Source organism: Aedes albopictus, chromosome 3, assembly GCF_035046485.1.
Source record: "Aedes albopictus strain Foshan chromosome 3, AalbF5, whole genome shotgun sequence".
Lineage (NCBI taxonomy): Eukaryota > Metazoa > Arthropoda > Insecta > Diptera > Culicidae > Aedes > Aedes albopictus.
The window spans coordinates 343646365-343667974 of record NC_085138.1 but is presented as its reverse complement, the minus strand read 5'-3'; the positions used below and the strand labels follow the sequence as shown (position 1 = coordinate 343667974).

General features: G+C 43.3%; 2 protein-coding genes across 3 annotated transcripts; one reads left to right on the top strand and one right to left on the bottom strand.

The window, feature by feature from the left end:
• The first annotated feature begins 7983 nt into the window (after positions 1-7983).
• LOC134291652 (uncharacterized) lies at positions 7984-11140 on the top strand. The gene is made up of 2 exons (XM_062859659.1): positions 7984-9097; positions 11005-11140. The coding sequence occupies exons 1-2, from the start codon at positions 8581-8583 to the stop codon at positions 11058-11060; spliced, it is 573 nt and encodes a 190-aa protein (XP_062715643.1). The 5' UTR covers positions 7984-8580; the 3' UTR covers positions 11061-11140.
• An 863-nt stretch (positions 11141-12003) lies between these two features.
• LOC115260714 (uncharacterized protein K02A2.6-like) lies at positions 12004-17167 on the bottom strand. 2 transcript variants are annotated; one of them, XM_062843155.1, is made up of 3 exons: positions 16970-17167; positions 16284-16351; positions 12004-16226 (listed from the first exon to the last, which is right to left on the bottom strand). In XM_062843155.1, the coding sequence occupies exon 3, from the start codon at positions 16208-16210 to the stop codon at positions 12200-12202; it is 4011 nt and encodes a 1336-aa protein (XP_062699139.1). In that variant the 5' UTR covers positions 16211-16226; positions 16284-16351; positions 16970-17167; the 3' UTR covers positions 12004-12199. The 2 variants fall into 2 exon arrangements, with proteins under 2 accessions (XP_062699139.1, XP_062699138.1); XM_062843154.1 differs by having other exon boundaries at positions 12004-16351.
• Positions 17168-21610: the final 4443 nt, after the last annotated feature.

Here is a 21610-nt window from a genome sequence, read left to right as displayed (position 1 = left end):
TTGTCTACTAGCAATTTTCCTCATGCAAACAGCTCACTGCCGGATGCGGGCTTTTCAGTACACAATGGGCCCAGAGTCGTATTTACGAAGACAAAAATGTTTCTGCCTAGTTCCGTCATTTTTTTTGCATTATTGTGAAATGAGTACGGTCATTCTAGTGTGGCTTATCCAAAATACTGCTGATTAATTATTCTCTATACAACTCCAAAATGTTCTACAAAATTGTATCAAATTTGCAAAAAAAAAAAAATGTAAATGAATGATTTTTTTCGTAAAGTAATCAAAAAGCTGTAATTTTGTTTTCGTCGAACGTATTTAAGTCAAGTCAAAGGTTTTGTATTAGTCATAAATGTGCAAAATTTCATTTCATTCGGCTCACTTAATCATGAGATATAGCAGTTTAACGAAGAACACTCAAATATGATACTAATATATTAGAGACGAACCAGCCAAGGGCTGAAAGTCTCTTTAATAAAGACAAATCAATCAAATCAATCAATGAAACTAATATATACGGTATAGAAATTTCGCTCTCTATGATATCTGTCATGCCAGAGACAAGCAGGCGTAACATGATGAAATGTTTATACCAAATATCTCATAATCCTAATTACTTAGAGAGTTGGTGTCTTCGGCAATATTATTTGGCTGGTCAATAACCAACAAATGAGGGGCCGTTTGATTCAAAATTCCACCACTAGGCGGCGCTAGTGAGCAAACAAGTCTTATATTCCATATATGTATCTCAAGAATCGAACCACTTAGAAAGTTGATATCTTCGGTGATGTTGTTAGGTTGGTTAAGGCCTCTCAGTTGATTAGCTGATTGGTTCAAGGTTCTGCCAGTAGGCAGCGCTAGTTGCAAATTGATTGAAGCAAGCAACTCTTATTTATTATTTTGAATATATTCAGCAAGCTGTAACTTTTTCTAAAATTTGCTTGACCTCTGGCGCCGCTTATTCTTGGAATTTCCAATGAAACGATCCATCACCATGCATCATGAAATCGTGAATATAATTATTAGAAAGCAGATTTGAACCACCTAAACAAAACAATAATGGGGAATGAGGTCAACAATTAAAAGGAAACATTCTGAATCACAATATGTGTCAAAAAACTTTAAATTTAAGCTTAGTCAGTTTTGTCTTCGTAAATACGGTTCTGGGCCCATTGTGCAGTGTGGCGGCTGTATCACTTCCATCACCAAGCAACTTTTTTGTTTTGTTATGATGGCTTTCAGCCTCTCGGCTATCCATGTGCGACAGAGCACACGCACACATGCGAAATTTTCTTTTTTCCAGATTCTAGGAAGCCAATACAATTTTTGGTATACTGCCACCTACCAATTTTTGTATTTGCAAAGCCTTAACACAATATTTGTATATGTTTCATACCACATTGTATTAAAATCTACCAATCCCTGGTTGCGTGTACAAAACGCTAATAAGACCGGTGGTCCTCTACGGATACGAGACATGAACCATGCTCGAGGAGGACCTGCAAGCACTCGGAGTTTTCGAGCGACGCGTGCTAAGGACGATCTTCGGTGGTGTGCAGGAGAACGGTGTGTGGCGGAGAAGAATGAACCACGAGCTCGCTGCACTTTACGGCGAACCCAGCATCCAGAAGGTGGCCAAAGCCGGAAGGATACGGTGGGCAGGGCATGTTGCAAGAATGCCGGACAACAACCCTGAAAAGCTGGTATTTGCAACTGATCCGGTTGGCACAAGAAGGCATGGCGCGCAGAGAGCACGATGGGCGGACCAGGTGGAGCGTGACTTGGCGAGCATTGGGCGCGACCGAGGATGGAGTGCCGCACGCTTTATATGCGGATGGTCATGGGTTTGATTCCCAGCCCCGGCACATGCAATTTTTCGTCAGTTGCTCTTCACTGAGAGCGGCTGACACTGACCCTCTTCTGAGCCCCATGGCTCAAACGGACCCGGATACCTGGATATCGGCGAACTGCTACTCATAACACAGCGCAACATTTTTTTTGTCTCAAGAGCAAACTTATGTGTCTCCGAAGGATTTTGGGCCGCTGAATCCGAATCCGGGCTCAGATTTGTTCCAACACGTCTCAATTTTGAGCTATAGGGAATCGCGCCACTTGGGCGGTGGCTTCTATATTCGTCTGTTTTCCACTATAACTCAGTCAAACTTGAACCAATTGACACAACTGTTGGAATGTGGTGTGACAGGTATAGTATCTACCCGTGTACAACATTTCAAGTCAATTGGTTCAAAATTGACTGAGTTATAGTGGCAAACAGACGAATATAGAAGCCACCGCCCAAGTGGCGCGATACCCTACCTCAATTTATAGGGCAAAATATGCGATTTAGGGCTTTTTTGACTGCAAGCCATTAAGCATGGAAATATTTTTTTTAAGCAATCAAAAGTTTAATTGGTCAATTAACATCTAAATTAACGACTCATGCAAAATATTTCGTTTTACCTAATCAAATTTGATAGATTTAAGCATTTTATGTTAGTATGAAAACTTGCATGCAACTTTTAAAGGGTGACTTGTATGAGAAATATCGTACCTAACATAAATCGCTTAAAACTATCAAATTTGATTTGGTAAAACGAAATATTTTGCATGAGTCGTTAATTTAGATGTTAATTGACCAATTAACCTTTTGATTGCTTAAAAAAAATATGACCCTGCTTAATGGCTTGCAGCTAAAAAAGCCCAAAATCGCATATTTTGCCCTATAAATTGAGGTATAGCTCAAAAGTGTGACGTGTTGGAGCAAATCTGAGCCCGGATTCGGATTCAGCGGCCTAAAATATGTCAGAGACACATAAGTTTGCTCTTGAGACAGGCCAAAAGTTAATTTTTGTTACGCTGTGTAATGGACCCCCAATCGGACTGGAAAGGAACAACGGCCATCCATCATCCTTGTGCTCATCATTCTACCATGTATAGAGTAGAAAAGTGAAAGCAGCAGAAGGGCAACCAGTTCGATAAAGTATAATAGAACACATCTAGGCGCTGTACAATACTGTAGATGCAGCTGTAAATTGAAATCGCTCACGTAGTGCCCTAGTGAACAATAGAGCTGTAAATAAGGTGAAGTGATTAAGAATTAAAAAAAAATCAGTAACGCCAGTAGACTCAAAGAAAAAAAAACAGTAAAATCAAAACCTGGAATTTACAAAATCTCAAATAAAAGAATTCGCCTGCAAAACACGTTTCAATCCATTTTTGATGACAAAACTGATATTGGGAACAGAATATAAAATAGGTATTAGAGGGCCAAACTGCACTGTGGCTAATTTCGTTATTTTAGCGTGCTGTCGTGCTGTGTTAATAACTCTTTAACTATGACGTATAGCGTCATGGTGTCTTCGAGAAATTTTTTCACAATCACAAGGAGCTTCTTTTGAACTGTTTTGGAAATTGATCAAGCCCCCTAAAGGTGAGATGAAATATGGGGGATGTCATGTTCGGCGAAATTGAGTATTTTACCATTATCTATCACTTTGTAGAACATGAGAAAAATGTAGAATCAATTATTAGAAAGTTATTGTGAAAAAAACCCTTTTCAAGGGGCTGATGACAGAAAACGTAGGCGTCTTAGACAAAGTTGCTCCAAACAACATTTTCTACAATTTTTGTGAAGATGTCAACCTTGTATCTTGAAAAATTCAAAAATAAATTTGCTATCTCACTTTTAGGGAGATTGATCAATTCCAACTATAGTTTAAAAAAAGCTCCTTGTGATAGTGAAAAACATTCTCAAAGACACCATGACGCCAAACGCCATAGTTAAAAAGTTATTAATTAAGCGCGCTAAAATGACGAAATCAGCCACTGTGAACTGTTGTAATGGGGAATTTCAATTATTTTAGGAAGGTATTACACAGTTTTTCAGAAAGTGTCAAAAGGTATCAAGGGAGTTCAGGGCGAATGATGAGAGTTAAATGAACAAACCGTCTTATAAATACTCATGAACGTGATACCGTTTAGCGCCTTTAGTGCCTCTGAAACTTCATCAAACCTTCTGGAATGTAGTACTTATATGTATTGATGATAGGGCTCAAATCATTACTGACTGCAAGGGCTTTTAAGTTTCAATTCAGTATTATAATAGCATTTTTCGTAAAAAAAAAATGAAATCAACATACTTCAGTATTATATTACTGACGAACTTGATGATTCTGTAACAAAAATCCTAGCAAATCCATTTGAGTTTGACATGATCAAACTTCATTGACAATACTGTTTTATTCAGTTTTTTGTTCTAATTTTTTAATATAGAATCATGGTTTAGCTTTAACTTCAACGTTTGATGTGAAATAATCATACTGATACATAGCTTTAAGTGGGTTCCAGAGGACCTCAGATGCCCTTCAAGGGGTGTTGTGTAGCTTATTTGTTTTGTGAGTGTTTCTTATAGGTATTAAATATAATAGTTGAATTAGGTTGGAAAATGTTTGAGCTTTGCTTGTAAGATTTATGTTTAATTCAATACTCATTTTATGTTTAAGTTCAGTACTTCTGGGGTTTCAGGGGGCTTCTAAGGAGTTTCAGGTGATCTCAGGATGTTTCAGGGGCCTCAGAAACGTTTTAGGGCAAATCAGAGGCATCCCACGATGTTTCAGGGGGTCTCAGAAATCCTAAAGGGGCTTTAGCGGTCTCAGGGCGCTTCAGGTCACTCCAAGAGGTTTCAAGGGGGTCCCTGGGGTTTCAGGAGCGCTTTGAGCAGTCTTAGGGGAGTTTTAGAGGATCTCAGGGCATTTCAGCGAGTCCTAGGTGGTTGTAGGGGGATCCAGAGGGCTACAGGGGCGCTTTTGGGAAATCCATAAACGTTTCAGAAATTCCCAGAGGGTTTCAAAGAAATTTCGCTCAAAATAGTCAGTATCTCATCTAACGTGACTTGACTTTTTTACGACGTTTTTTGAAGTAACGCGTTGTTTTTACGCGGTACCATTACCGACGTAAAAAAAAAACTTCAGCGTACGCGCAGAGTCTTGAGACTGCGATGCTGAAAGAGGGTGAGTTCGATATGGCTTCTTTTGGAGAACTACCAGATTACATTCAGAGCAGCTATCAACTATGTAATCGAGAACATCGTCAGAAATGTAGAACTGAGGCGATGGAACGAATGGTAAGACAAAAAGTGCAAAGTGAAATTGGGGGAGATGAACGCAGTGCGAGTGGTAATGCTGCAGCATGGCAACCGGCAGAACAAGCAACTATACAAATATGTAGAAGCAAAAGCAGCAGATACGACCCTTTCAGGGGAAAAGTGCCGCCTGCAAGAAGGGGAGAGCGAGTAGATAAAACTGCAGAGCCGTTCTCATAAAACACGGAGGTTCTACCAGAAGCTCAACGGCTTTGTGCCGAGAGCCGAACTATACAGGCGTAAGGACGGAAACTTCTTGACGGACGGATGTGAGGTGTTTGAAAGGTGGATGAAGCAGTTTGATGAGCACCTGAATGGCGTGAACAACAAGGCAATGGAGGAAACTATTGAGTCAACACTGCAGAGAACCGTGATTCAACTCTCACGCTGAGAGAAGTTAGGGATGCCATTCACAAGAAAAGCGACCAATTTGAATTTGAGAACTTCAGAGCTATCACAATTTCGGGGTAGGTATTTGAAGACATTTGTTTTTGCTGATTAAAACTTAAAAATGCCTTTTTTCAATCTTTGTGCTGGCGGAAATTTTTGACCAATTTTTAGTCCAAATATGACGACCACTATTTTCGGAAATTTTAGGATTTATACTGTAGTGATGAATTGATTTTGAAATGAATTATTACAAAATTGCTATGAACTTTTAAAAGATTCTATTGGCAATTCTCGTGGGACCTTTACAAAGGATCTTTCCAATAAAATTAACGTGATTTTTTTTTCAAAAATTCCTCTCCCCCCTCCTAGCTTCGTTCGACAGTTAAGCAGTCCCTTCATTCAGCATTTTTCGCAGATCTATCAGAAGATTTGTCGAAGAATGGCTGTTCAAATATCTTCAGCAGTTTCTCAGGAATTGCTTCTAGTGTTCCTTCGGAAATCCTCCAAGAGTTCTTGCACCAGGAGTTCAAAGATAATTCCTCCTGCAATTCCTCGACAATTCCTTCACCATTTTCTCAAGAATTCTTCCAGGCGATTCCTCGGAAAATCCTCCAGACGTTTATCCGAAATTCATCTGAATGTTTCTTTTGAATACCCCTAGAAAAATTTTCGGGAATTCCCGTGGAACTCTTGGAGTAATTTCCGATGAACCTTTGGAAAAAAATCTTGAGGAACTCCTGAAGGGATTCTCGTGGAAATCTTGGAGGGATTTCCGAGGAACTCTTGGGTGAATTGCCGAGGAAATCCCGGAAATATTTGTTGGGAACATCTGGATGTTCTGGAAAATTCCCAAGAATCTTCTGGAGCGTTTTATAAGAAAAACCTGGTTAAATTATTGAGAAACAGTTAGTGAAATTCCCTATGAACTCCTGGAGGCATACTCGAGACTTCTGGAATAATTGCTGGAGTAACTCCTGAGGAACTCCTGGAGAAATTGCCGAGGAATTCCTGGAGGCATTCCAGAAGAACTCCAAGAGAAATTTCCGAGAAACACCTGGAGGAGTTTCCGATGAATACCTGGATGAATTCCGGGGGAACTCCTTGAGAAATTCCGAGGAACATCTGGTGAAATTCTCGAGGATCCCCTGGGTTAATTCATTTAAACTCCCAATGTAAAATTCGTGGAAATCTTGTAGTCATTTGCAGAGAAATCCTAAGGAGATTCTCCACAAATGCTGCAGAAATTTTTGGGGAAATTCTATAGGAGTTCCCGTGGTATTTATGAAAAATCCATGGAGGGATTCCCGGCAAACACCTGGAGAAATTCTCAAGGAGTCAAGTTCTGCCGTGAAACTCCTGGAGAAATTTGCGGAGAAGTCCTGGAGAAATTCAGGGGAGAAATGCCTGAAGAGCTTCTAGATTAATCCTCAGAGAACTCAGGGAAAACTTCCCGATGAACTGAGGAAATTCTGGGAAAATACCTTAAAGCGATTTCTGTGGAAATTCCGGAGAAACTCTTAGAATAATTCTGGCAATATTACCAGGAAACTCTTAGAAATTCTTGGGAAACTCCTGGAGATAATTTAAGATTCAATTCCCGATGCATCCCTAAAGCACAGACAAACAGACGTAACACTTTGAACAATTTTCATGAAAATCTATCGCCCAGTTTACACTACTATCACCTGGTGGAAAAGTTGCAGGAATCACTGTGTTGTGCAATATCGTCAACAGAAGGCGTTAGTGTGAAACGTCAAACGCATAGAAAAACGATGCGTGCACCTCTGGTTGTGAAAGCCACAACTACGAAAATTTAAAATGATCGTTAAAAGAGTGGTCGATGGAAATTTCGCAAGTGTTACGTCTGTTTGTCTGTGCCTAAAGAAACTTTGGGAAAATATCAGGACCCTGACGAAGCTCTTGTAGAAATCTCAGAAAATATAAATACCTCAGGAAACGATTAGCGGAGATCTGAAAAAATCCCAGTAGGCATTCAAAGAGGAATTGTAATAGTAGTTTACGCAACAAGGTGCAGAATAACGATTTTTACAGCACGAGTCGTACATTTATCCAACGAGGCTTGCCGAGTTGGATAATTACGACGAGTGCTGTAAAAATCGAGTTCTGCACCGAGTTGCGTACAACGTTTTTTGCAAGTTCATAAATTACTGCTTGAACAAAATTTTTCATCAAACTGCATACTGATGCTCATAGCCATATTTAAGAAAATCTGATCATAATAGGTTATACTGTGCATTTGTCACTATTTTTCAGAACTGCGTCCAGAAAGCATTAAGAAGTTGACCAAAACTGAAAACAGTGCTGTAATGGTTCATTACGCAACGCAAATCAGTGCTGTAATGAACCATTACAGCACTGATAATTTAGTGTGGGAAAGTAGGCCTTTTCCTGTCAGATTTGCGTGAGGTAAAACAGCCTATTACGATGAGAAATTGCAAAAAATCAGTTTTGCTTCTGCCGTCGTCAGATACAGACGAACGCGAATGTGCTCTTAGCAGCTCGGTCCATTGTTTACTGCTTGCGCTGTATGTGCCTTGTTTTCAAGCGCGCTTTGTTATCCGATCGTTCACAGTTATTTCGTCGTCGGTGGTGTTTTGTGTCGAATGATAGAGCACGTACTCGACGTGAGTGAAATTATGACGAACACTGTGCAGTTTCGCTTCTCACCGGGTAGCCCTCGACCGTCGTGGGTTGAAATGGCCAACTTCCTCAAAGAGTTGGACACTGATTTGAAACTGATCGAAACAACCTACAGGACAGTAGAGGATCAATCTTTGTTCATAAAGTTCAAGTCCCCCGAGGCTATGGAGGACTCGCTGAGAAAAAACGCGGAACCACGCCGATTTGCTTATGAAAGCGGGAGAACAGTAGAAGTTCGAGTGTCCATCGCGGGTGTCAATATGCGATTCGTTCGTGTATTCGACTTGCCGCCTGAAATACCAGATAACGATTTATTGTAGGAACTGAGGAGATTCGGAAAGATAGAGCGTATAATACGGGAGAAGTTCCCAACAGGACTGGGTCTCGACCACATGTGTAATGGAGTCAGAGGAGTGTACATGGAGGTGAATAAGAACATACCACCAACGATAATTGTCGCTAACCGGAAAGGAAGGATTTTTTATGACGGTCTCAGAGACACTTGTTTTTTGTACGAGGAAATTGGACACCGAAAGGATTCCTGCCCCCAGCGGGAGAATCGGAGGAAAAAGGAAACTAAGAAGCAAGTTAGTGGCGGATCGTGCTCGTACGCTGGAATTGTGTCCGGAAAAGAAGCTGTATCGCTTGAACGAGCTTCACCAGAAGTCTTGGAAAGCGAAGTTATCGAGGTGTTAGAAGAAGAAGAATACGAGGATATTATCGAAGAGTCTACAGAAGAATTGGAAGCGGAAAAGCAGTCGTCGGTTGTCCATGGGAAAGCTGTCGATACCGAAAAGGAAAGGAAACGGAAAGAAGGTTTGGAGAAACTGGAAGAGTTTGCCAAGGCGATTCACGATGCAATGAAGAACCCACAGGCTTCTCATCGACGTAACCAGTTCGCGACTTCAGGTTCCGGTTCCGGCTCATGAGCATGAGCATGAGCATAGATGACCGCACAATTCGTAGTTGCTACTCCGTGATTGACCAGAGCAATCGAAATTGCACAAGGAACCAATGAATAGGGCTTGGGACTAGCTTACTATTCTCAATGTACACAGGTCGAGAGCTCTCAACTTTAATAAGGTCAATAACGGCGCCGGCCACGTCCTTACGGTCATCGAGGATGGAAGGGAATGTTAGTAAGACAAACGTTGTTAAAAAGACCGCGAATCGCTGCATCTCCACGTTTGTCTCAGGAAGGAATTTTTTGTTAGTAGGGTAAGGTACATTGTCAGTCCGGGAGTCACCTATGGTTGGTGATATGATTTGACAATGGATCAATATACACAAACCGCCGTTAACAACCGACCACTTTTCGACGCAAGAACTAGCCAAAATGAAAATTCTATCGCGCGTCTCCACTCCACTAGGGAGCAGAAACCTTTAGTCTATTCCACACAGAAATACACTGAACGCGACTCACTTGTCGGCGCCCGGATTTTTCCTCGACCGGCGAACCCGAACTAACATTTTTCACTCTTGTGTAAATGCAAAAAATGAAAGAAAATATTTATCATCAACTAAAAGTGTATTGGAAACTAGCGCCGAAGGGAAGCGAAAAATTCGGAACCGACTCAAGCACGGCGCGCGCACACTCGTCCCGTCGTCGGAGCCCCGCAGAGAGAAGAGAAAAAAAATCGCAAAAATCTAGCAAAGCCAGCGCGCGAAACTTTGCTGCTGCCGAACTACCGCACACTACTGACTGCTTGGCGTCCCGTCGTCGGTGCCCCGCAGAAAAGAAAAACAAATCGCAAAAATCTAGCAAAGCGAGCGCGCGAAGCTTTGCTGCTGCCGAACTACCGCACACTACTGGCTGCTTGGCGTCCCGTCGTCGGTGCCCCGCAGAAAAGAAAAACAAATCGCAAAAATCTAGCAAAGCGAGCGCGCGAAGCTTTGCTGCTGCCGAACTACCGCACACTACTGACTGCTTGGCGTCCCGTCGTCGGTGCCCCGCAGAGAAGAAAAACAAATCGCAAAAATCTAGCAAAGCGAGCGCGCGAAGCTTTGCTGCTGCCGAACTACCGCACACTACTGACTGCTTGGCGTCCCGTCGTCGGTGCCCCGCAGAGAAGAAAAACAAATCGCAAAAATCTAGCAAAGCGAGCGCGCGAAGCTTTGCTGCTGCCGAACTACCGCACACTACTGGCTGCTTGGCGTCCCGTCGTCGGTGCCCCGCAGAGAAGAAAAACAAATCGCAAAAATCTAGCAAAGCGAGCGCGCGAAGCTTTGCTGCTGCCGAACTACCGCACACTACTGACTGCTTGGCGTCCCGTCGTCGGTGCCCCGCAGAGAAGAAAAACAAATCGCAAAAATCTAGCAAAGCGAGCGCGCGGAACTTTGCTGCTGCCGAACTACCGCACACTACTGACTGCTTGGCGTCCCGTCGTCGGTGCCCCGCAGAGAAGAAAAACAAATCGCAAAAATCTAGCAAAGCGAGCGCGCGAAGCTTTGCTGCTACTGAACTACCGCACACTACTGACTGCTTGGCGTCCCGTCGTCGGTGCCCCGCAGAGAAGAAAAACAAATCGCAAAAATCTAGCAAAGCGAGCGCGCGAAGCTTTGCTGCTGCCGAACTACCGCACACTACTGGCTGCTTGGCGTCCCGTCGTCGGTGCCCCGCAGAGAAGAAAAACAAATCGCAAAAATCTAGCAAAGCGAGCGCGCGAAGCTTTGCTGCTGCCGAACTACCGCACACTACTGACTGCTTGGCGTCCCGTCGTCGGTGCCCCGCAGAGAAGAAAAACAAATCGCAAAAATCTAGCAAAGCGAGCGCGCGAAGCTTTGCTGCTACTGAACTACCGCACACTACTCTTCAGGTTCCGGTTCCGGCTCAGGACCAAAAATCAAAGTCGCCCGTAGGACTCGTTATTGATTTTTTAAGAAATAATTTTAAAATAACAAATGTTTTTTCCAGACTTGCGGCTCCGTAGAGTTTTCTATAAAACAATAGAGCCAAATAAATAAACGAATGGAAAAAAAGAGGAATTGTAAAAAATTGGAGGAATCACCGAAAAAACTACTGAAGGAATTTTAAATTCCTGGAGGAATAACAATAGAAAACCCTGGTGGAATCCAAACAGGAATGAAGATAATTCTAGGATGTATTTTCACTGAAAATTTCCTGAAATCCAATAAACATCCGTATCAAACAATAATTACCGTAAAGCGTGGTATAACTGATCAACGGGTAACATTGATCGAGATGACCCTTCTCGTGGAATGCTTAAGGACAAGGTATTTGGAGTACATTGCTCAAAATTTCTAGAGCACCGTTCTTTAGAACCGTTGAACGGATTTGGATTAAAATGCATCACGCTGTTGACAACCACTGAACAATTAGCGTGATGCATTTTCATCCAAATCCGTTCAACGGTTCTAAAAAACGGTGCTCTAGAAATTTTGAGCTATGTACTCCAAATACCTTGTCCTTAAACAAAAAGTTTTCACTACATCTGTTCCTGCTGATGAATGCTATTTTGTAATCTGTTATTGTTTAGCTAAGAAAGACATGAAATTCATGAAATTATGTGGGCAAAAAAAGGTCCCACCGCTTATTGATTATAACGAATAGGGTTCGTGGATGAAGATGGGGGGCTGTAATTAACCCAAGTATAATTTTTTAGTCAAATAGACTAGAAAAGGTTCTTAGATTCATAATAAAACCACAATAAAAGATATAAGGTTTTATTAAGGTTATCAATTCCATAAAAGACCAAATGGTTATCAAAGTGTTATTTGGGTAAGGAGTGAGTTTTGTGAAGTACAATTCTAAATCGGTGTATGAAGGTTATGTATGATATGTTGGAATATGTGGTACTCTCGGGGATTTCTAGTTTAGTTAACTTACTAAGAATACTGTTTTAATCTTTAGTTCAGAAAGACACGTTTATTATTTCTCTCTCGCGAAGACTAACTCACTCTACTTCACAAACCATGGTTGATGTATCGCTGTGTTGTCGGGTGCAGTGTCAAGGCACCACATCTCCTTTTTTCTCGTAAACGCAAAATCTCCTAGCATTTGTAGTCCTTAAACCTCAAAGGAACTTTTAGTTGGCGTCGGGTCCTAGAATGTTCAGAATGGTTTAATCTGGAACTGTTTGCTTGATCAATCGGCGGGGACAGTTCAGGGTTCACCGGTTCTTGATGTTCAGAAAGAGCTACTGTCTCTTGACGGCTACTCGAGGCCTCATTGTAATCATCAATCCGCTTCAGATGTGCAACGTTTCGTCGATATGATTTATCCGATGTTTTATCCTGGATAGTCACACGAGAACCCTCTTTATTCACCACCAAGTATTCATTTGGGTTGAAGGTAGTAGATAACTTGTTTGCAGGTAGTAAGTTCTTCATTAGTACTGTGTCTCCAACTTCCAAGTTCGAATTCACCGCGTGACGCTTTCCATCTTCTTCTTCTTTCCCTTTCTCTTTCAGAAATCTGTCTCTATCAGCCACTTCATCTCTCGATGGAGCAACCTCGACGTCGCTCAGTGATGGTATCTTGGACCTTATGGTTCTTCCGTAACAAAGTTCCGTAGGGGTCTTCCCCGTGACAGAATGCGGCGAAGTGTAATACATTAGTAGATACTCCTGTAGATCTGACTTCCAGTCACGCCCAAGTGCGTGACTGATCTGGAGACGCTTTAACAAAGAACGGTTCTGACGCTCTACGAGACCGTTCTCCTGAGGCCAGTACGGAGTGGAGTAATTCAAGTGTATTCCGTTTTGTGCACAATAGTTATCAAATGTCGCACTGATGAATTGTCTAGCGTTATCCAGTGTAAGCGTAACGGGGAATCCGAGTCGTGTAAATATTTTGTGCAACCGGGTAATAGTTTCATTCGCAGTAATGTGCCTCATTATTTCAATCTCCTTATACCGACTGTAGTAGTCAATCACTACGAGTAGGTATTCCCCAGTAGGAAGAGGTCCTAGGAAGTCTAGGGCAACATCTATCCAAGGTTTCACTGGCAGCTCCCGGCGCTGCATGGGTTCAGGTTTACTCGGAAGCCCTACCAATCGACAACCTTCACAAGCCGCGACATGTGAACTAGCCTCGCGGTCCATGTTGGGCCACCAAACACGGTTTCGCAGTCGACGTTTCATCACCGTCTCCCCAGGATGACCTTCGTGTGCCAAAATAAGCATTCTCGCCCTCAAGGACTTCGGCACAACCAGCTTTGAACCACGGACCAGCAAATCTCCAACAAATCCCAGCTCATTACGAAATACTTCAAACGGTTTGGCCTCCGGTTTATCCCATTTTCCACTTCTGACGCATTCTCTTACGATGGAAAGTTCATAGTCCTCCGTTGAAGCATGTTCAAGTTCGCAGGTATCGATCGCTGCTGACTCCATGATTGCCAAAACCAGATATGGGCTGTCACTGTCAAAATCTTGGTTAGTACAATCAGTCGCGAGTCGAGAAAACGGATCCGCGACGTTGCTACTGCCCTTTCGATATCGCACTACAAACGTGAATGACTGCAACCGCAGCACCCACCTCTCAATACGCGCACAGGGTCGTGAACTTGGCGAGAAAATCGTTTCAAGCGGTTTGTGGTCCGTTTCGAGCTCAAACTTCCTTCCCAACAGATAAATTGAGAACCGTTCCACTGCCCAAACCAAAGCAAGCGCCTCTTTTTCGGTTTGGCAGTATCTCCTTTCAGTTGGGCTTAGACTTTTGCTGGCATAACTTATTACGCGAGGTCTTGAGTCATCACGATCATTTCCGAATTGCACCAGTACGGCACCCAGGCCCACCGGCGATGCGTCGGCAATTACTCGCGTGCGAAGAGAATTGTCAAAATAGTGTAACGTTGATATGTCCGAGATCATAGATTGCAGTCGACGGAAGGCGGCTTCGTGTTCATTTCCCCATGTGAATGGAACTCCTGTGTGGGTTAGCAGCCGTAGTGGATCACATACTGTTGCCAGGTCCGGGAGAAATCTACCGACGTAGGTCACCAGACCTAAAAAGCTCCTTAGTTCCTCTGCAGTCTGTGGTGCCCGGAACGATTTCAAAGCAGCAAGTTTGTCATCTGTTGGTCGTATGCCATTTCCAGACAAGTGGTGGCCCAAAAAATCGATCTCCTGAACTCGAAAGACGCACTTGTCGTGGTTCAATAGAACATTTTTTTCCCGGAGTGTCTGCAAAACTTTCGCGAGTGCCTGATCATGTTCTTCTAAAGTTTCTCCGAAGATAAGACAATCATCGATGAAACTGACCACGTTCTTGCAACCCGAGAGGATTTGTTCCAGTACCTTCTGGAACATTTCCGGTGCGCACGAAATCCCAAACATGAGACGCTTGTACCGGAAGAGCCCTTTATGGGTAATAAACGTCGTAATATGCCGGCTAGATTCTTCCAGCTCCACTTGGTGGAATGCCTCCTTAATGTCCAGCCTGCTAAAATACTTTGCCTTCTTCAATTGCGGGAGGAAATCTTCGAAGGTTGGCATGAAGTGTGTTTCCCGATTTATCGCCAAATTGGCTCTCCTCATGTCGACACACAGGCGTAGATCCCCGTTGTCCTTCACAATCGTGACTAACGGAGAGACCCATGCACTATATTCATCGACTCGTTCGATGATGTCGGACGCCAATAAGGAGTCTAGCTTCTCCTCAATTTTATCCATAAGCGCCAAGGGTGGGCGACGAACATGCTGGCAGACTGGTGTAACGGTAGTATCGATTGGGATGATCAATTTGATACCCTTCACTTTCGGGAATGGGTGCTTCCTCTCCGAGCGGATTCGGTAAACATTTGGAGATTCGGTACTGGGAAGCCCCAGTGTAAGTACACCCATTTCTTTGGCGGTTGCTCTGCCCAAGAGTGCCTGTGATCCACCTTCAATGACGTAGAACGTTGCTAAGGTGCTGATAGGAGTTTGGCCTTCGTTCACTTCGATGCGGCTTTCGAATACGTGCTTTACAACGAGGGGATCTGAGCTCCTACCATATGCTCTGAAAGTTTGATCGGAAACTGATCGCACATTTTCAACTTTGGCGCCTTGGGCCATCATCTTCTCCCAAGTAACGTCATCCAGGATATTTTTCTGGCTTCCAGAATCAATAAGGGTTTGAATCAGTACTCCACCGATTTTCACCCACAAGAACTCGTCCCCATCGCCGACAGTGAAAATGAAACTGTAGGGTTTACCTTCATCGTCTGTGTTCTGAATCGCCCGTACATGCTGATACTTGACGCGTTTGTGATCGAAGTTCGATTCGTCTCGAGTTTCACGTTTTGCTGTACCACGAGATGATCGACAGCACTCTGCAAAATGTCCGAGCTTTTGGCAGATGCGACAGCTCCTTGTTCTGGCAGGACAGACGGGATCCTTTCCACTGTGGCCTCTGCGACCGCAACGTGAACAGTTGAATCGACTGTCCCTAGGAAAATTGCCAATCCTGTTAACTGCGCCCGAAGCTTGGCTTGACGTAGAAGGTCCATAGCTGCTGACCGTCATCTGGCTTGCTTGAAGCTTGACAGTACCGTGAGAATTTACGATCTTAATGACCTCGTCAAGAACGAGCGTTTCCTTCTGCAGCAGTTTCTCCCGCAGGTCCGATGGGGCAAGCTGAATAAGTTTGTCGATTACGCAGATCTCGTATGCTTCCTGTCTGGTGTTTCCAAAGTTACATTTGCCGGCGCTTTCCATGGCTCGCAGCAGGAACTTGTCCAAGGGTTCCTCGTCCTTTAACTTCAGCGTCCAGAATAAAAATCTTTGGTATGCGTCGTGCTGCTTTGGGGCAAAGTACTCGTCGAGCTTCTCCATCGCTACTTTGAATGGATCCACCCCAAGTCTTTCTTCAACATCCGCCCCAGGGAGGCTGCTGAAAACATCTTGGACATCAGGCCCGGCCTTTGCCAAGAAGATGTTCTTCAGTCGCGTTTTGTTTGTTACATTATTCGCGAGACTCAAGTACTCGAATTGCCTTTTATACCGGACCCATTCATCTCTCACTTCGTTAGGTGGCATCAGCTTAAACTTGAAGGATGGAATATCCCATTTGTCCATGTTTGCTCTCAGGTTACTGAAATATTGACAAACTGTTCTCATATGCTCATTTCATAATCGTACATGGCTTTACCTCAACTTCACCTCGCAGGTGTCCGTTTTCCGCAGTTAAGACGTCGCACGCAGGTTGTGTTTGCTCACCTGGAAGCATAAATATTTACATATTAATTCCACTTTGTAAACACTATCACAGTAACTGACACGTCTTTTACATCTGTCCGTTGCAGTTAATGACAATTCAATAGGTGCAATGTATACATGTTCCACTTATCGAATGACTACTGTAATATGTTTAATTTTCGCAGAATAATTAGAGTCGAGTTATAGAACCTTCTACATTGAATGCCATGTGTATGTTACAGTCTCGTAGACCTGTCTGTTTTCAGTCTCCAGGACCTTTTCCTAATCAAATGTTTTGTTGTATGACCTGTTCAGTCTCCGAGACCTGTCCACTTCCAGTCTCCAGGACCTTCCTGCTTATTCACAGCTTTAAAATACAGTCTCTTGGACCTACTGATCATCCTCAGTCTTTAGACCTTATTGTTTGCAGTCTCCAGGACCTACGTTTAACCTTTATTTGTATTTCTTCTCAAGGTTTCCGACCTTCGTGGTATGTTTCAGGTTTTCCCTTTTCCGGAGGGATTGCATCATTTTCTTAATTTGGTGCATAACCTCAATTTCCGCCCATAAATAACAGCAGCATACAATCGTTGTATTTTTCCTGAAAACTTAATATTATTAGAAAGAATCAAGTCTTACCGGCCAAATCCACATCCACGGTCGCCAATTGTGGTACTCTCGGGGATTTCTAGTTTAGTTAACTTACTAAGAATACTGTTTTAATCTTTAGTTCAGAAAGACACGTTTATTATTTCTCTCTCGCGAAGACTAACTCACTCTACTTCACAAACCATGGTTGATGTATCGCTGTGTTGTCGGGTGCAGTGTCAAGGCACCACAGAATATATAGACAAAACAACATTCATCGATTTAAAAAATTATCGAAGTATTGTACCTAGCCCTAACAGTTGATTAATAAAAGAGTATTGTAAGGACACCGTTAATACAAATTTAAAATACATGTATTCCATATGTATTCCAGAGTTATGAAGAATAAGCTCATTTGCATGATGTTTTAAAGTAAATCATAGAAATCCATTCGGGTCCTGCTGTAAGTTCACCGCTCTTCATGAAAGCGCAAATATCGAGGAAACCACCCATCATCAACATCACCACCATCAACCAACAGCGCGGCAGGCAACGTCGAGGCTGAATAGCATCCGCAGCGTTCGGGCACGGGCCTTTCCAATGGAGCGTTTTTCATCCCCGGCCTGTATTCATCTGGTATCAAAGTGAAGCCGTGTGCCGTTGGTTGGTTGGCTCGTCGCTTGAATGACGACTGGCCTGGCCTGCCTGTGTGATGAGATAGAGAGAGCAACCCCGTGCCTTGTGCAGCAGCATCCTCCTCCAAGCACAAACCAGGCCTCCACTGACTGAACTGACTGAGGCTGTGGATCTGCTTTGGTTGGGTATTGATGATAACTGGAATCGCAGGAATGGAGCTGGAACGAGATTTCAGTGAAGCGTTCCTTAATTCGTTCTGCAATAAACCGATGGCGGCGGCGGCGGGTGGCAGCGATGGTGACGGCCGACGACGGGGAGATCCAACTCGAAAAAGAAGAAAGGAAGGATCACAGGATTGCGAACCATCATCAAGGAGGAACTGATGGACCAGTGTGCAGCAGCGGTAGTGGTGGCAGTCGGTCGGAGGCACTTCGGGAGGGAAGCTTGCGGTGAAGCGTGGCACATTTCAAGCTCGGGATTTTTGAAGAGTAGATGCCCACCCGGTTTGGATACGTTGCTGGATTCAGCCAGGATAAAACGCTGTTGGGGACGGTGGTGGCGAGATGGTAGGATGTAAGGTTTAATTGTCCTTTGTTCCCTTTGGTGAATACGAAAAGACTCAATTATCAATCGGGTCCAGCAGCAGCAGCAGCAACGTGATGATCAGCTTGAGGGGATTCGCTTTGGACAACGGTAGACTCGGATGAGTCATGCAGCACTGATGAGGGACGGACATCGTGTGGTCAAACAGATCATTGGCAGTGACCTTGAGTGTATGGGTTGGAGTCTTGAAGAATCGATACATAGTGACATGCAGCCAACTTAAATGGATGAGACAATTTTGTCCAACATAACAGTTTGCTATTTCTTTTGAAAAAGGAGGAACTTGAGAAGTAGGTACTTAAGCAGTTTAATTTTGTAGAACTGACGTAGTCGAGAGCACCATCGGGAAAACGGCTTTCCTGAGAAGCTGACCAAACTGATTAAAGCAAGGATGGACGGTGTACAAAACAGCGTAAGGGTTTCGGGTGAACTATCCAGTTCATTCAAATCTCGCCGGGCGCTGCGACAAGGTGACGAACTCTCATGCCAACCGGGGTACGATTTTCACAAAATCCAGTCAATTTGGGTGCTTTGCGGACGACATGGACATTATCGCTAGAACATTTGGAATGGTGACAGAGCTGTACACCCGCCTGAAACGCGAAGCAGCAAAGGTCAAACAGGTGGTGAATGTCTCAAAAACAAAGTACATGCTGATAGGCGAAACCAAACACGACCGGATCCGTCTGGGTAGTAATGTTACGATAGACGGGGATACCTTCGAGGTGGTGGAGGAATTCGTCTACCTCGGATCCTTACTGACGGCTGACAACAACGTCAGCCGTGAAATTTGGAGGTGCATCATCAGCGCTCCACTACGGGCTCCAGAAGAAACTGCGGTCTAAAAAGATTCACCCACGCACCAAATGCACCATGTACAAAACGCTAATAAGACCGGTGGTCCACTACGGACATGAGACGTGCACCATGCTCGAGAAGGAGAGGACCTTCAAGAACTCGGAGTTTTCGAGCAACGCCTGCTAAGGACGATCTTCAGCGGTGTGCAGGAGAACGGTGTGTGGCGGAGATTGATGAACCACGAGCTCGCTGCACTTTACGGCGAACCCAACATCCAGAAGGTGGACAAAGCTGGAAGGATACGGTGGGCAGGGTATGTTGCAAAAATGCCGGATAACAACCCTACACACCTAGAAAATATCGTGTAATTTTAAGTGTCCTGAACCTGACATACATATACGAGCATCTTCAAAAACACAAATTTAGAGGTTGAAACATGTAAATTTACGTCTTTCAAGACACCCCAAAATAATTTTTTTTTTCTTAGCCTCTAGCAATCGCTAGAACCGATTTGACATATAAAACATAGAAAAGTAAAATAATCCCATGCCTGGATTCGAACACCGGATCTGTTGATCGTGAGTCACATCTCTTACCTCTCGGCTATTTCACCAAGTTAGAAGGTAGCTGATGAAAGTGATACTAATTCTACGTTTCTGGTGAAACGAATTTGTTGACATCTAACGCAACCAACCAGCATTTACATGATGCGCGTAAAATTGAGTTCAATTTGTGATTCCGTTTTGAAAACGTTTTCATTCTTTGATGATTCCGTTTCGTGCAAAATTGAGAATTTCTAAGTGTGTACAAGCTGATGTTTGCTACTGATCCGGTTGGCACAAGAAGGCGTGGAGCGCAGAGAGCAAGATGGGTGGAACAGGTGGAACATGACTTGTGCGTGTGATGTTGAGCAAATAAAAGTAAGTATTTCCGTGACATTTTTCATCCCTGGTTGGGACAATTCAAGGTCTTCTAGCAACTTTCTTGAGGATAAGTCATCTGATCTACATGAAATACTTGTGTGTTGAATGAAACTCATGATAGCTTAACCTCTATGTATCTATTTGCTATCAAGTGGTGTGTTCAATGTCTGTTTGAGAATCTCGAAAAACACTCTTGAGTAAATTTCATCGGATCTACAAGCGTAATCAGCTTGAAAAGCGAGTCAATTTTCATGAAATTTTAGGGCGTTTCAGAATGTTTCAGATTGGATACATTGATTGAGCTACACGTGCTTTCAGCACAGTTCCATGAGGATTAAGGGGGAATTTAAGAAGCACTTGAAGTTGTTTTAAAGCGTTTCAGGGCATTTAAGATGGAACCTTCTGAAAAGTTCTGATTTGCCTGAAAACGCATTGAAACACCTTGAAAAGCTTCTGAAACCCCTCTAAAAACCAACTTGGAACTGACCCAAGAACCCTGTATCCCTAAAAAATCCCTCTGAAACCTTCTGAAACGCCTTAAAACTCAGCTAAGACATCCCCTTAATCCTCTTGGAACTGACTGAAACGTCTTGAAAACGCCTGTGAAACCAACTCTGAAAATCCCTCGAAACTCATCTGAGAGCCTACGAAACCTTTTAAAAACTCTCTGAAACCTTCTGAAACGCCCTGAAATGCTTTGAAACGGATTTAAATATGCCTCTGAACTCCTCTCTCCCCTAAAAACAACTTGAAAGTTCTCTGAAATCTTCTCTAGGCTGTTGGCTACTCGTACCTAAAGCAGTTCATTTGAATAGTATTTAAAAACTAAAACTCCTTTACTATTTTCTGGAATGGAATTACCAAACTAACGGTCTCTTTTTTAAGCAGAAATGACCCAAAAAAGAAGAGACTATCTCATACTCCAGGCTTAATAATTACTGTTTACACAATTTACTTCACATTGGGAATTGCACTTGTTAACCGTGGCCATATGTAATATTAGCAGTGACATTTGCACAACTTAGTGTGCCAGTTCTGAAATTAATTAATTGTACAAAGCTGTATTGAGACAACTTCTCCAAAGACAGTACTGTCAACAGTATTGTTCTATAAATGGGACGCTGAGTAGATAGGTTAATAACCCGTTGGGTTATATACTACTGAAGGCCTCTGATCAGATCACCCATGAAGCCTCTCGAAACGTCATGAAATGCCTTGAAATTCCCTAGGTAACGCCCCTTAGAAAACCATCCTGAGGATCCCGTAGACTTCCTTTGAACTCATTCGTTTTAGGTGACAGACGCTGGATGATTATCTGGGAGATCGCTTCATTGGCGACATTTAAAGTTCTGATCGCTTTGAAGTTCTCACATTCTGAATGCTCGTCCTTCATACGAATGGAGCAGATTATCCATTCCTTCATCTCCTCCGGCAACTGTTCAGTCTTTAAATCCTAACTATCCACCAGAATAGGCAGATACCATCCTTACCAGCTGCTTTGGGGGTTTTGAGATGGTGAATGGTATCCTTAACTTCAATGCTTGAAACTAATGTCGAATTCGTTTTTGAGCTTGGGTTAGAACTGGATCGGCGGAAGGTGTGAAAACATACAAATGTCAAACAAATTTGAGGTTATGCGAACCCAAGTCGGGTTGGGGTTGCAACTATGATCTGATCCAGTTCCAATCCAGGTTGAAACTGAATAAAAAACGAAATTGGTGAAAGGTTGTTA

Bases quoted from the DNA above. Each gene is read 5' to 3' on its own strand.
- LOC134291652 (XM_062859659.1), top strand. From the start codon at position 8,581: ATGTGTAATGGAGTCAGAGGAGTGTACATGGAGGTGAATAAGAACATA. The intron at 9,098-11,004 runs GTTCCGGTTCCG...ACTACTCTTCAG, and splicing joins TAACCAGTTCGCGACTTCAG to GTTCCGGTTCCGGCTCAGGA.
- LOC115260714 (XM_062843154.1), bottom strand. From the start codon at position 16,252: ATGAGAACAGTTTGTCAATATTTCAGTAACCTGAGAGCAAACATGGAC.